Genomic DNA, 15,189 nt, shown 5'->3' with positions numbered 1-15,189 from the left:
GACAGAGGAGACGGGGGACCCAAGGGCCCACGTCCCGGGAAAAGGGGAAAGGGGAAAAGGGTAAGGAGATGGCCCTGAGAGCAAAGAACAGCGGCAACAATCTGAGGAGAAAAAAACTAATTTACTAAATAAAATATCGGAATGCAAAACAACACACTATAATACAATATAATTACAATTTAAGCTGATAAATCCAATACAGAGAGAATGTCCCAAAATCAAGGTAGGCCTTACTCTACTGCCGACAATAAGACGGCTGGAGAGCGAGGTGCTGCCAAGACGAGAGACAGCGGAAAAAGGGACAAGGTCTCGTGATCTGCAAGTTTTTATACTGCGAGCTTCTATCTTTTCCCTCCGGCTGGAAAATGGTAACAAAGGAGCAAAGTACCGTGGGGACTGTAGTAGTCCTTCTCTTCTGAGAACTAGGTATGTCCACTACATGATGTTATGATGTGGAATACCAATAACCAAAAATCACAAAACCATGACAATTATGAATATCACTCAAAGCACACTACCTTACCAAAAAAACGGAAAAAAATGTACATTCTGCCTTTATATCCAATTCACAGCAAAAAAAAATCCTAATTACTTCTACAATGCTTTTTCTGTGTTATGAAAATTTCTTTGAATCCAGGAACAGATCTGTACTAAACTATTTTGAGAATTTCAAACACATACACTCAAGTTCCACATTCAAGACCAAATTTGTGCCTTAACTGCATTGCAATTCCATTTTGTTGACATCCTCTTAGACATGAAGATAATTTTATTCTGCAGAGACAGCTTCTAGTCAGTATTTTTTCATATGAGAAATAATATATTTAAGAAAAAAATGTTATCTACTTTTTACTAAGGAACTTAAGTGGAATAGCTAACTACTTCTAACATCAATTTATCACTTCTATATAATGATGTATTATAAGAAAGCTACATACTCAGAAGTCCGCAGCTGATTAGTTATTTTTTTATTTAACTGTCATGGAAGATAAAAAATTAAGTACATCCCTTCCCCTTCGTCATACATGGAGAGAAGTAGCAAATTTATACTAAGTTATTTTTGTATTCAGGATCTTCCTCTCTTGCTTCTGCATGGGGAAAATAAAAGTTGCATCATTTTCTTTATTAACTATGAATAATTCTCCATTTGTTGACAAACCATACTTCTAAATCTGTCACAGATGGGCAACATAAGAACTAGACATTCTCCTGAATTTTTGTTTTCCAGCTCCCCGACTTCTGGCACACACAGTGCTAAAATTTGCCAAATCAGCAGATGTTTTTAAAACACTGAAGGAAACATATTTGATCTAGATTTCTGTCTGTTAACAAAAACCTTCAAAATTACTTAAAATAATATTATTGGCAGATGTGTTTTTGTGGAGCTTTTTGGTGGTTTTTTTTTTGTGTGTGTGTATTTTTCTATAAAAATGCCTTGCACAACAGACTGAAAAGACGACAATGTTTAAATTTGCTGCAATACTATAGTGAAAAAAACTACCCCATCACACATAAGAGACTACTAAAAGACCTGAATTTCAAAAACAATATGCTCACTTTGGCCTTACTAGTTATTTTCTGATCTTTAGGTCTCTGAAGGGCCTATTAATATACAGCCCAAAAATTCAATGTTATCTTCTTACCATTTGTGAGTAGGGAAAAAAGGAACTGTCTCATTATTTCCCACTTAGCTAGCTCCACAGGAACAAGGAGTTTCAAAGCCTATTTTCAGGCTTCAAGGGAAAACTAAGTTCCCTGGCAGTCACCTCCCCACATGCCTCAGCCTTTCAAACCACTTGGTTCTAGTAATATATAAAGCTAACTCTTCTGTCCATATGTATATACCATTATACACTGTACATGAATGCTTTCCACTTCTTCAAAGAAGAGAAAAATAATTTCAAGTTAATCCTCCACGTTGTCCAAAAGGAAATGATAGTCCTCGAAAAAAAAGTACTCAAAAGGTTAACGAATCCCGAATGAGACAAATTTAGAGTTTGATTTTTTTTTTCCATCCAACTATTGATACATAAACAAAGAGGAGTTTAAAAAATTGAAAATTTCTTTTAGTTTTATAAATAAAACACTCTTCTACATACGCCTTAAGTTCTGCACATACCAATTTTCCATCAAGCTTCCAGGTAAAAGCTCTAAAGCTGAAGTGTACCTGGAAAGAGGTAATGGAACCTTTGATATTTAGGGTTCACAGTAGCATTGGGATTCATACTAAAATGCCATAAAAAGTCAACTTAATCCTCACTACTTCAAAAAAAAAGAAAAAAAATCATAATTCATTGTCTTTTTCCAAGATGAAATGCAGAGTTTAAATTAATACTACTCTAATGCTTACTGCACACATAGCAGCTTTTTGATATTTTAGGTTACATCTATACTACAGACGCTTCAGAAGCCTTAAATGTATTCCAAACAGCTGCAAAAAAATGATGTGTGTTCAAGAACACAGAACTGCTACCAGCACATACCTCAAAACATACATTGCTTCCAGTGAGGACCAGATAATTTGGCAGAGATAAAAATCCCAACCTCAAGAAGGGTCAGTAACAGAAGGTGCTGGACACTGGGAGCACACAGAGGAAACACACATCTCCCAGCTTTCTGTACTTTACTACAGTAAAATCACTGGCTATGCTTCAGTTTTATATATGGAATATAAGAAATTATAAACACTTAAATATGAAATGAAAGCAGTACATTTTACGCCTATTGAAACATCAAGATTGCATTCTTACACTAATACCTTCACTTAAAGCATCCATCTTGAACAGTTTCTGTACTTCTAATTTTTCATCGAAATGCCAAAAAATATATATAATATTTTATACAAATATACACAGGTATGCAGTTCTGCTTAAAAACCAGGATGCTCTCTTGTGCATCAGTCTCCTATCCTATATGAGCTAGCTGTAAGCCAGATTCCTCTGTGAGATAACCTGACCACATTTCAAAACAGGAGCTTCATTCTTCATTTTCTTATCAGCTCTTTACATAATGAAATACTTCTTTGGCCAATGCATTCTATTATGGCCGCGCCATAAGCAGCTCAAATATCTTAAATGAAAACCACAGCATATTTCATGTCCATTGGTATTTTAAAATGGAAGTCTGACTATCCTTTGAAAATTATAAATAAACACATAGTTGATACAAAAGCATCTGCACTCCATGCTTTAATTCCATCTAAAAAAAAAAACCAAAACACTTTTGGTATTGTTATACTATTAGAAAAATACAGGAGACTAACACCTTTCTTTGCTACAACCATAGTAATTTGACAAAAAAAAGCCACCTGATTATTTTAGAGTTTTGATGCCTCTCATCACTGATTCCTAGTAAATTTTTTTTCCATGAATCAAGGAAAACATCTCCTGTGCTTCCCACAAAGCTCACTGTTTCCACATCATATTCCTTTGACATCAAAAAAAAAGAAAAGTCCCAGAAAAGTCCTGGCTGATTCACCAGACGAGCTGGACAGGTGAGCTAACAAGAATCATACAGAATTCAACAAGGAGAAGTGCTGAGTCCTGCACCAAAGGAAGAAGAACCTATCACTCCTAAACAACAGAGCTTCACAGTCCATGTCAAATCTTCCAGCTATTGTCTCTTTAAATCCTTTACATGCTTTCAGTAACAAGTTTTTCTTCAGCAGCTCTTAGAATGCTTAGCAATAGGTTGCATGGTTTTGAGTGGGTAACTAACTCTCTTAGTTGGTGCATGACCAGCTCCCTATTTACGTTCACAAGCTAAGGAATTTGCCAACACTAGAACTCTAAATCCCTTTTATTGCTTTCAAATTTTAATTATTGAGAACTTGTGTTGGAATCATTTAATCCTTTTAATAGTTCAGTCTAGGACAAAAATGTTATTCTTTCCTAGTTGTTTGTCATTATGAAAGTTTAAGAAATGTGTTCTTTAAGAAAGGCTATTAATCCACTTGTACTGGGAACAGAGCAGTAACAATCAGGTCAATTTATTACACTAAACGTTGCATTCATTAGGCAGAAATAATAAAGTAGCAGTTAAAGTACAGACTGGGCTACAATGGACAATAGAGGAGAATGCCAACACCTCCACAATGGGAACACTCTCACAATAAAGCAGAACTTACTTAATTTTATGGAGCTGTAATTACCTAGTTGTTCACGTAAAACAATGAATTGGATATGATAGAATCTTTGGCATATTTATGTAATCCATATTTTCAAATATGATTTCAAGGAAAGGTCCTCCTCTAACTTCACTATGAATCAGCAAGGAAAGGCTATTACATCACCATCAATTAACATTATAAACTTTTTTCTTTAAATAAACCACACAAGCAAGCCAGATGACAATTTAAGGTATTACAATTTCCTCACATTTGCACAGATATTCCAAATTGCCAAAAGAGTATCATTAAAAGATAAACAAAAGGATATACATAGTTCTTGGCCAACAACATTTCATAATTTATAAGCAGCTGACTCACACAGAATGCAAGTCTGTCAAATGAACCAGTCATTGTCTGTGGACACTTTTCCCCCCATGTGACAGAGATTACTATCTCCAGAGACAGACAGCAAAGCAGCTGACTTCTACTACAACTCTGAGACAGACCATTAAAGCAAACTGAAAACAATCTTCATAATAAAATTAAAAGAGAATCCAGCAAAATTTTAAAAGCTCTTGTGCAAAAATTCTTCGGTACAGTGAAAAATGAGAAGATCCAATAAAAGTAATAACTTCAAGCTTATGCATTTTTGTGAAAACACTAACATTTTTCAGTATCACTTTTCAGTAACGAATCTCAAAATATAAACCAATTCATTTGACAGATATAATTAAAAACAAACATCACAGACTGTAAGATTCTTTTTTGCTAAGCTTTAAGCTTTTGCTAAGCTTTAAGCTTTCACTAAGATTTAAGGTTGTAGTTTAAAGTTTATTAGATCTGTAGCTTCTGAAAATCATACTTTTACTGGTATCTTCGTACCGTCAATGATGATTTGCCTTTAAGCTACTCCAATATAATAAGTGAAGCGACTTACCGTTCTTGCTGACATCCAGTTCCCTGAGATTAATGAGATTTGCAATGGATGCTGGCAATGTGGTTAGATCATTGTCTGGCAAACTCAGCTTGTGCAGCGACTGACAGTTAAAAAGTTGCTATTGAAACAAAGAAAAAAGAGCAACTTTCTCTTAGTTTCCTCCGTACAGCTTTTGTTTTAAATCCCTTTAAACTTCTGACCTCGCAGCTGGGAGGTCAGACTATTTAAAGTCTTTGACTACAGACACTTCTTTTTTTTTTTAAACCTAAGTTTATGATGTTTAGGAAACCTAAAAAAAAAGTGCAAACAGTCACAGAAAACTGGTAGTTACATGAAACAACTATAAATCCCTTCCAGTGTATCAAAAATTGTGACTTGTAGTTACATTTAGTTCTGAAAACAAAGTATTTTCCACAATAAGCATGCCATCTGGTACTCCAGAATTAATTTTAGTTTCTTCCAAAAAAGGGGAAAAATATAAAAATAAATAAACAAATCCATTAAAAAAAATTATTCTAGAACAAAGCATTTTAGTAGGTATTTATCTTCTCTAAAATAACTTCAAATTTTAATAATCTACTTTACTGTAAGTATTATTTCCCTCTATGCTCCTAGCTTAAGTACTCCAAAAGGCAAAAAAATGAGACTTAATCAAAGTTTGATCTAAGGTTGCAGAAAGATGTATAATAGCTTTATCAATATGTATCAACTTACTGTAATTAGCATCAAATACTAGCTCAGAGCCAGATCTCTTCCTCTATGGAAGGTACCTTCAGATTCTTACCTAGAAGCTTTACTGTTTGACAGTATACAGCAAGTAGTATTAGAGGAGTGAAAGGAAAAGAAATTATTTCTAAGATACTTGTATGTAGTACATAATAAATATTTGTAAAAGAAGTGGTTTAATTTACAATCAAATATTACTTTCCTGATAATTTTTCATAAACACTTGGGTTTTCTTTAGTATTCTGAGGACAGATCAGACAACTCCAGCAAGTGCTCTGGGGCTTAAAGAAAAAAAAATCCTCCCAATCAATGTCACAGCAGTGGGTTAATTTCAACCAAAGTATCCTGGGCCTTTCTCAGCTGACAGGCCATTATTCCAACCACAAATCACTGAACAAGTCCCATTCATTTAATGTTTGCATATACTGCCCCAGAACAAGAGCAGACAAATTAGAAAGATAGACAACTCTAGGAACGCGACTAACTTGCCCAGTGATGTTTCCAATTGCTCAGAAATGTGCACCTGTTAGAACTACCTGATATCATTGAGACTTTGAAGATTTAAAGTTACTCTGGGATATTATCTGGGAAACGAAACTTAGATGAGCTCATGTGTTTTGGAGCCTTTCGTTTATTTTATTACTTGTAAACAAGAATACATACTTAAAACTCATTCTAGAAAACATCGATCAGGAATAACAGAATAATTAAAAATTTCACGATTGCAAGATCCATAAGGGGAAAAAGGGAGATGGGTAGAGAGTTTTGCAGAGTATTGACATTGTAGTTGTTCCTTCTGCTGCTGCATTTTAATGTTTGCAAATTCTGTAATTATCACTTGTTTTAAACACCTGAAATAGTAGGATTAAGGTCTGTTCTACTGCTAAATTCCAAATTCTTCTGAACAGCAAAGTGAATAGGAAAACTAAAACTGCTACAATTTGAGCTTTTCAGCTCAAATGCACATTGTGACACTTGGAAGAAACAGAGTACGTTCTTAGACATGACTTAAGCACAGAAGATGGAAGCGTTTCAAATATACAGTCATTCTGGAAACTGCTATTATATACCAGTATTTCAGGTGAAGTAAAATCCTTCTCCACTACATTTCTCCTGACTGTAGTCTGCTCACACTGTACCTTCAGTTCAATTACATCCACTTAATTAACAAGCCACACTGTAATATCCAATTTTTGAAGTATGCTGAGGTGAACGTTACTGGAAAGATTGGGGGTGATTAAAAAATAAAATGAAAAGCCCACACACCTAAAAACAAACAAAAAAATCAAACCAAACAAAAAGCAGGTGACTGCAGGTTGCCAGCACAGCCCCAAAACAGCTGTGCCATGGTATACAAAGGGCAGAAAACTGCAACACTGGGACAAAAACAGCACCAGCGGCAATTGGAAAGAGGAAGAAGGAGACAGCCTAATAAATACCACACCCTTTTTCTGAGAAGATGGATTAATTAGGAGCCTGCTTCAGAGTTCAAATACTAAATAAGGTTAGGGAAAAGGCTCACACAGCTTGAAACTCTGGCTCCAAAACAGCTAGAATTATTTCAAACTTGAAAGCATTCCCTTACAAATCTGTGGATAGTTCTAAGATTACAATTTCTATCAAATAGGTAAATAAAGTTCTTAGGATGTCTCTAATACTCCCTAATCTCCCTGCTTGTTTCTTTTACAGTATTTGAATTTACATTTACACTGAATTTACATAAGGTTTCTAATTCCAAGAGAAAAAAAAAAGGAATATATTCATTACAATCATATATATTCATTAAATATATTCATTATATTCAATATATTCACTAAACTCAGCTCCACCAGAATACAGGTCTTCTGATGAACTGACATGTTACTACTCTGAAATTATTTTATTTCCTTATTAATTTAATTTATCTTTCAAAGAAACTCGAGTCAACAAAATCCGATGTGGTTATGACAAACAATCAACAAGCTCAGCAGAGCATTCCAAACTCATCCTGTGTGACAGTGAAGATCTGCATGCAACTGGGGAAAAAGCAATTGTTAGTACTGTTAGTTAATCCAACTACACCGAGATAGGATCTAATAATGGAAAATCTATTGTTATGACCACTTCGTACTTCTGAGCAGTCTCACTGAACAAAATCTCATCCCTTCCTCTAGTGTACTGTTCATTCAGCATCCGGTTTGTCTTCAGATTTCAGAACTAGCAATAAATAATGATTTCTTTAATTAGTTAACATGTAATCAAAGTGGAATTTTAGTTCTCTAGATGTTGAGCCTAAATAATTTGAGAAACTTCAGAAAGACTTTCCAGTCAAAAACAAAAGCAAGGACTTGAAGTGACTATTTTGGACTGTAGCTGTCTTTCATGAGCACAGAGATCTGAACAAGACATTAATCTTGCTGCTTCTAATCTTCATATCTTACCAGAGATTCAAAACAATGCAGCAATTTGTTTAATAGTTGAACAGTGTTAGTCAGTTTAAGCAGACACTTTCACATAAATAAATTAGCCTGCCTCTTATGCTTTGCACCAGCTTCTCTTGTTGGGCTGGATCAGTTGCTTAAGCAGTTTCACCTCAAGGCAGCACAAGGACTTGGTCCAGCTGAAATACACAGGATAGTCTACCAAGACAGCTTGTTCTGGGACCAACATTTACTTGAAAATATTTGGCAAAATGCAGTCTTAAAGCTGAAGAGGGAAGCTCAACACTATCAGCTTCTACTATGATGTAGTAAGAGAAATACTAACAGTTACAAAAAGGAAAGTCATGCAACATACCTTTGGAAGCTCCTCAATCTGATTAGCATCTAAGTAGAGCTCTTCCAGGGTCTTTTCAAAAGTAAAAATCTCCTTAGGCACCTGTTCCAGGCTGCAGTGAGAATAATCAAGTGTAGTAACTGTTTCCTCCTCTCCACGAAGGCAGCGGCATGGCACCAGCCGCACCAACAAATTCCGCTTCGTTGTCATTTTCAGGCACTGTAACACAGAAATTAGTAGACTTATAAAACCAACCAGATAACTGCAAAAATACCTAGATGGGCAACATCTCAAACTTCTGGCTGCTAAATACTTAAAAAAGAAAGAAATGTATACATACACACTGTGTGTATACATACACATATATGGGGGTGCGAGCAGAGAGATTTTATTTTTGTTTAAACACAGCAGATCTTTAGTGGCATTAAATGTCATTGAAATACCTACAGACACCAACGGATGAACCCAAAATTTAGCCTGTAACTTGTCACCCGTCAAAAGTTCTAAGCAGAGAATATCCACATTGCACATAAGCAGAGAAATTTCAAGCAGCAGTTCTGAAGCATTTCATGCTTTTACAATCTGTTTTTGCTTAATACAATAAAATCAACACTATACAGTGAAATAAAATCTTTTTTTCAGTGATAAGTAAGACTGAATTAATGTACTTAATTTCAAGTCTCTCACCTATATACAGAATTTTTGCACAACAAGCTAGCGGTGTTTTCACCAACTGTTCTACCTATTTAAAAAAAGGTTCCTAGGTGCCCAGATAAATGATTTCCTTCAACTTTTGCAATTTCAGTCAATAAGTAACACTTCAACACATCTTGCTGTGCTCACTGAAATTAATAAAACTTCACTTTGCTTAGAATCTTTGTCCCCCTCTTAGTTAAATCATTGCTACAACAATCTTACTATTCTCCATGGCTTCTACATATTCCTACTTAGCAGAAGACAGCAAATCCAAATTGTACAAAGTGGCTAGCTGCTACTGTCCAGGTATACTACCCACATTCCACCTCTTCCATCATCAGCAGGAGCAAAAGTTTAGATCTATTTTCTCTAATCAGCAAACAATTTCCACAAAATTCAGAAACAATCTTCTCCGAAATGTCACCTCAGTTTCAGGTTTGGATGAAATTGGATAACAGGCCCAATTTTTCAGGAAGGATCAATACACACAGATGGACAGATATGACCATGAAAGCTTCATTTCCTCAGGAAACTGGTTTAAAAATACATAAGTTTTCAAAAACAGGAATGCAAACTTATTTTCTTGAAGTATCAGCCCTCTAAATTGAAATACACTTTTTTCTTTAATCTATCTTTAGGAACTATAGAAGTTGCATGTCTTCTCAGTTACTGACAGAAAGCTTCCTTCTTAAAGTCCAAAAAAGTTAGACATGTCTAGCAGGCTGCACTTTAATGTATAGAGCAAATGGCTAACCAGCAGTAGTACAGGAATATAATAAAATACTCTGAACTACACAAAGTCACAGACTGCAGGAGCCTTGTTCTTACTAAAACAAGAAAAAAGGTCATGCATTCAGATTTTCCTGTGAGCAGCCAGCTTGCAAAGTACTTCACAATACCATTTATACGGCAACAGATCAGAGAGCTGCTGCATTTCAGCGTTTTCACTAAATGGATGTGCAACTCACCACTATATAGTCATATAGTTGGATATAGTCAGGTTACATATCCATCCATTAAAAGCATAGAAGACAACTCCTGATCAAATGGCAGGAGGTCAAGACTTCCTTTTTAACAGTACTTCAACATTGCTAGGATTGAGTTACAATGTTCATTATGTTGCAGAACACCTAACATTTTGCACAAAACTCCATCCACAAAGTATAATTAAAAAAGGAATCTAAAAATAACAATACGCAACTGTGTTGCTATGCAACTAGTCTAGTGACTGCATATTGGTTGCTACAGAATGAGAGTCAGCAAGGGAGAGGTGTAATCTCCTCCTGTTTCTCCCACCAGAACCGCCTCCAGCACATCCTCCAGACACCAACAGCCAGCTGTGAAGGAGCTACCAGGCTGATGTGCTTAGCAGCCACAGCCACTCCTGCATTTTCTTAAGGACTCAGAGGTCTCAAATGCGAAGAGGAGGAAATCTGCTCCCAGCATTTACAAATAAAAAGGCCTTCAACAAAAAGAGATATGGTATCACTTTGTTCCATACTGTTTCAGAGATCTACAGAGCTGCAGAAAAGCACACCGCTTCAGAAAAAGCACGGAGAGCAGTCTCTTCAAGGAGGATACAATAGAAGAACATGTGCTTTTCAAACAAGAATTGGAAGCAGAAACTGTACAAGTGAGTAGATTACCACAAGTCTGAAAGGGAAAGGCTTATCCCTAGCATCCAGCTACAGCCATTGCTAAGCTTGCTCCATACAGTCACTTCAACTTCTGAAAATTATGTTTTAGTTCACAGAACATAAAAAGAGTTAACTACTTGGATCATATAAAAGTTGGAAATATACTTATTTTTTTCATTTAAAATTCTCAAAAAGAGTATAAACCACACTGGTAGAATGCTTTGTCTCTTCTTTTTGGTGGCTGTTGTTTTCATACCTACACTCATTTGCTCAGATTTTGAAAATTTCAGAAGCAAAACTCATCAGGCCTAACTGCACAAAACACACATTCTTAGTTTTTCTAATTTCTTACTTTATTTTGTAAGGGAGACTTTGAGATTTTGGAGGGAGGCAAGTAGGTGGAGAGAAGGGGTTCTGAGAAAAGAACACATGCATCCAACATGACTGAAAACATGGATCAGTAGACTCATCTTTATCACATCACAGGGCCAGGTTGTATGTCTAGACAAAGCAAGTGAACTCCCAGCTCATGTCTCAAGTCAAAGCACTCAGAGGACTGGAGCACTTCTCCTACAAAGAAAGGCTGAAGGAGCTGGACTCATTCAGCCTGGAGAAGAGAAGACTACGGAGAGAACTCCTTGCAGCCTTCCAGTACTAAAAGGGAGCTTATAAACAGGAGACCAACTTTTTATGTGGTCTGATAGAGACAGGACAAGGGGGAATGAATATTAGTCATTTGTGTTCCAGCTACTTTTGCATGTACTTATTGCATTAAAAAAAGAAAAAAGACTTAATAGTTTATCTTTTTCTTGAAGTTTACCATACTGTGCTAAGTTTATCAGTGTTTCCTGTTCCAAAGAGGAATCTGTAATTCCTCTATAGTAATGTATTTCCAGAAGACAGGTCACCTCATTACCCCTGAAGCATGCTATTACAAAAAAAAAAAAAAAAAAAAAAAGAATAAAAGCAGCAAAATCTAACCAAGCCAGCAACTGGTTTCAGCTGGTTTGCAGTTTCAAAAAAAAGATAATTTACCTTATTTTGCCTTCCCATTATATTTGTATCAATAAAACGAAACTACATGCTATCATAATAACATTTAACTTCACTATCAATACACTAGAGTAACCAAAATGAATAACATCAGATCACATTTTAATAGCCATCTACCACTGAAAAGCTTCTACTGCACAGAAGGCCTTGAAGACTGCTTGAAAGTACTCTTTAAATCTCTTCAATCTTGTTAACTAGAGATGGAATTGTAGTGCTGACAGATGCTAATAATATACAGTGAAGTAACAACTGGAGAGTACAGTATAATTAATACAATATTCAGATAAATTTACTGGAGAACCTAGGGCAAACCCATCACTATAGTCCTAGCAAATCTACACTGTAACAATAGCAGGCTGAATCTGTAAGCCTGAGACATCTTTAAGCAGAATAAAATCACTGGAAGCAGAAAAGCAAAGCATCAGTTTGAAAGGCCACGATCAGCGAAAGAAAGTGAGACCAGCAGCAGCAGAGTTGGATACCACTACAAACTGATAATTCAGACGAGTGTGCACCACCCAGAGAGACATCACTCATTCCTGCACACTGCCGTCATCTGAGCATTCACAGCCCAGCAGCACCAAGCATCTGCCAGAGACCCACAGGACATTTTTGTTTAACCACACGGCTCGCTGTGATTTGACGAGCATTAAAAAACAAAAAACACCACATGGAGAGGTATCACATTGCTCTGAGAATTCTGAACTCATGCTTGTTACATCCAGAATCTAAGCTCATACTCCTTTTGTTCCTCATCTCTGCTAGTTTGTTTTAGAAGCAATAACACTGTATCATGGGTCGTTTAGATTTCCTGCCTGATGCTAACAGGATGTGAAGGCTCATGCAGTAAGCTGGTGAAAACACTCCCCCCTTTCTTCCAAGCTTTTACGAAGGATGTTTACCAGTTACATCAGCAGCAAAGCTGAAAACGAAACCAGCTATCAGATGCTCACACAGAAAGGCAAGCACAGCTCCACAGAAAAATTTCTGGTCAGAATACCTCTAGTCCACTCCAGTGCCTACAGAAGAGCACAGAATTATGGAGCTGTAAGTACAGGAAGACAGCAGGGAGGAGCAGTACGCACAGCAGCTTAATATACGGAGTCCTTTATGTCGCCAGTGGACAGAAGCCCCAACAAATTAATACTGAAACACAATTTTGAAAAAAATGCATGTTTTTTTCCCCCAAGAATCCCATTTAATCCACCAAATGAACAAAACCCACCATTCCTCCTACATTAATAAATTATTATGAATGAGGCTTCCTGTAGCACCAACAAAACCTCACGGTGGTCTATCTTCAGAAATGTTACAGGCTTTTCTCTTCCTAAGTCAGCAACATGTTCAGCAACACATGCACAGATGTAGACTGATCAGCTTGATGTAAAAGAGACTGTTGTGACAATTCCCAGCACAATTTAAATCAATCTTCCACTGAAAGGCAGCTCTGGTCCTCAAAATTTTGAGATACTGAACACATCTTAGCACTTTAAACTCAAAATGTCCTTGGCTCTTGTTCAGCATCAGAACACATTAATGCAAATGGGGCAGGGGAGGCAAAGGTTTGACTCAGGCTTTCCCTAACTTCTCCCCCTCCTCCTGAGAGGGAGCAGCAAGGTTCCAGCACAACTGAGAGCACGTGGCACCCCGGAAACCCTGACCTGCATGTCTCATGCATGGCGATCCTCCTCCTCTTTGTAAGAGGAAAGCATGGCTCTCAGACCTGACGGACTCCGACAAGAAACTGAAACATCAGAAGGAAGGGTATACTGTGAGGAGACTGCCTCTTGCTAAATGCCTCTGCCATTCTGTGGCTGTGGTTTCAAAACCTTGTTTAGTGACAATACCAAATTAAGTTATTTTCACTTTCTCCTGTCTCCCATCCAAGCTCTTTCTTTCATTTGTTAAAAAAAAAAATTCAAAATAGATTGGTTACATCACACATTTAATTAAATGAAACTGGTAAACATTCTGATCAATACAAAATAAGGAAACAAAGCAGTACAGTACAGTACAGTAAAGAACCAAAGCAGAACAAACAATAGGAAATAAGAGACTTACAAAAAGGGCTTTTTGGAACCATTTCACCATTTTAATGTGAAGCTCCTGATACGCAAACAATGTTCAGCTGCATTCATGACTGCATGTCCCCACAAAGGCAGGGGACTCCAAAAAACACACTGTACTTGCTCACATACAGCATTCACAGCAAATGAAATAAAAGGCATTACTCATGAAGCAACAATGGTGAATGGTAACAACAGGGGGAGGAACATGTTAGTAAATACAGTACAATAACAACCATTCATTAAATGCAAACATACGAAGGATACTTTTTTCTTGGGGGGCAGAAGAGGCAAAAACCATTTTTGTGATTACTGACTATACTATAACAAACCTGAGGAGTTACTACAACAAGTAAACCCATGAAAGCATATCAAAGGAAATGCCTGGAATATTTATTTCTGTTAATTTATTTATCTGCCAAAATAAAATAAGAAATTAGTAATACAACAAAGCAGTCAGCACTTGGCCTTTTTATGCCAAAGCTTAGCAATGACAAGAACAGATCAACTTTGTAAAAATGAAACAAAATAGTTTTAAATTAAGAAAAAAACTTTTGGCAAATACTTCCATAACAAGATTTTAATTTAAGCACAGCCTTTAACTGAGTAATGTTCAGTATTCTGCTATATCCCTGGGCTGTAGCATCAGTAAAGCACAAGTATACAAGAGTACAGATCTGTAATTTAAGGTAAGATGCATCAAAGAAATGCCCAAAAAAAGGTAAAATTATAAGGCAAGTTTACAGTAAAAGAATAAAATATGGTTACAATCCTAACAGTTGTAATTTTGACAATATATTAACACTACACAATAAGACAAGTAAATTGAACGCTTTCTGCATTTGTGCTGTCAAACTGTTCACATTTGAAAAACATCAGATTCTGAGTCTCTCTAGCTGTCACTACACAACTGCGCTCCATGTAGTTCTAACTTCTCACTTATTTCATTTTGCTCTTTTCCTAAGCCAGCCCTAGAAACTAATTTCCATTTTACCAGCCAAACTATCCAAGTAAATTTGTCATCTGAAGAACGGTCTCTAATCATACATCACTATCAATATTGCTAAGATTAGCAATAGATCCAAGCTTCATTTCTGACATTTGACTTCATTGTATATTCTTCTGGTAACAGTTTGTAGTGTTACTAAGAGAACATTAGGAAGAATAAATTACTACATTACTAAGTACTACATTAAATAACTCAATTTTCTT

The 15,189-nt window shown here is 36.3% G+C and overlaps 1 protein-coding gene across 7 annotated transcripts in view; it reads right to left on the bottom strand.

The window, feature by feature from the left end:
- The window catches only part of ERBIN (erbb2 interacting protein), a 114,080-nt gene that overhangs the window by 53,891 nt on the left and 45,000 nt on the right, over window positions 1-15,189 (bottom strand). For all 7 annotated transcript variants that reach the window (XM_021379495.1, XM_021379494.1, XM_021379492.1 and 4 more), the window contains 2 exons: window positions 8,547-8,744; window positions 5,046-5,163 (listed from right to left, as the gene is read on the bottom strand). In XM_021379495.1, coding sequence (XP_021235170.1) covers window positions 5,046-5,163; window positions 8,547-8,735 — 307 coding nt within the window. In that variant the 5' untranslated portion in view covers window positions 8,736-8,744. The remainder of the gene's footprint in view (window positions 1-5,045; window positions 5,164-8,546; window positions 8,745-15,189) is intronic.

Source organism: Numida meleagris, chromosome Z, assembly GCF_002078875.1.
Source record: "Numida meleagris isolate 19003 breed g44 Domestic line chromosome Z, NumMel1.0, whole genome shotgun sequence".
NCBI lineage: Eukaryota > Metazoa > Chordata > Aves > Galliformes > Numididae > Numida > Numida meleagris.
The sequence above is the reverse complement of the archived record's forward strand: the minus strand, read 5'-3'. Positions and strand labels throughout refer to the sequence as shown.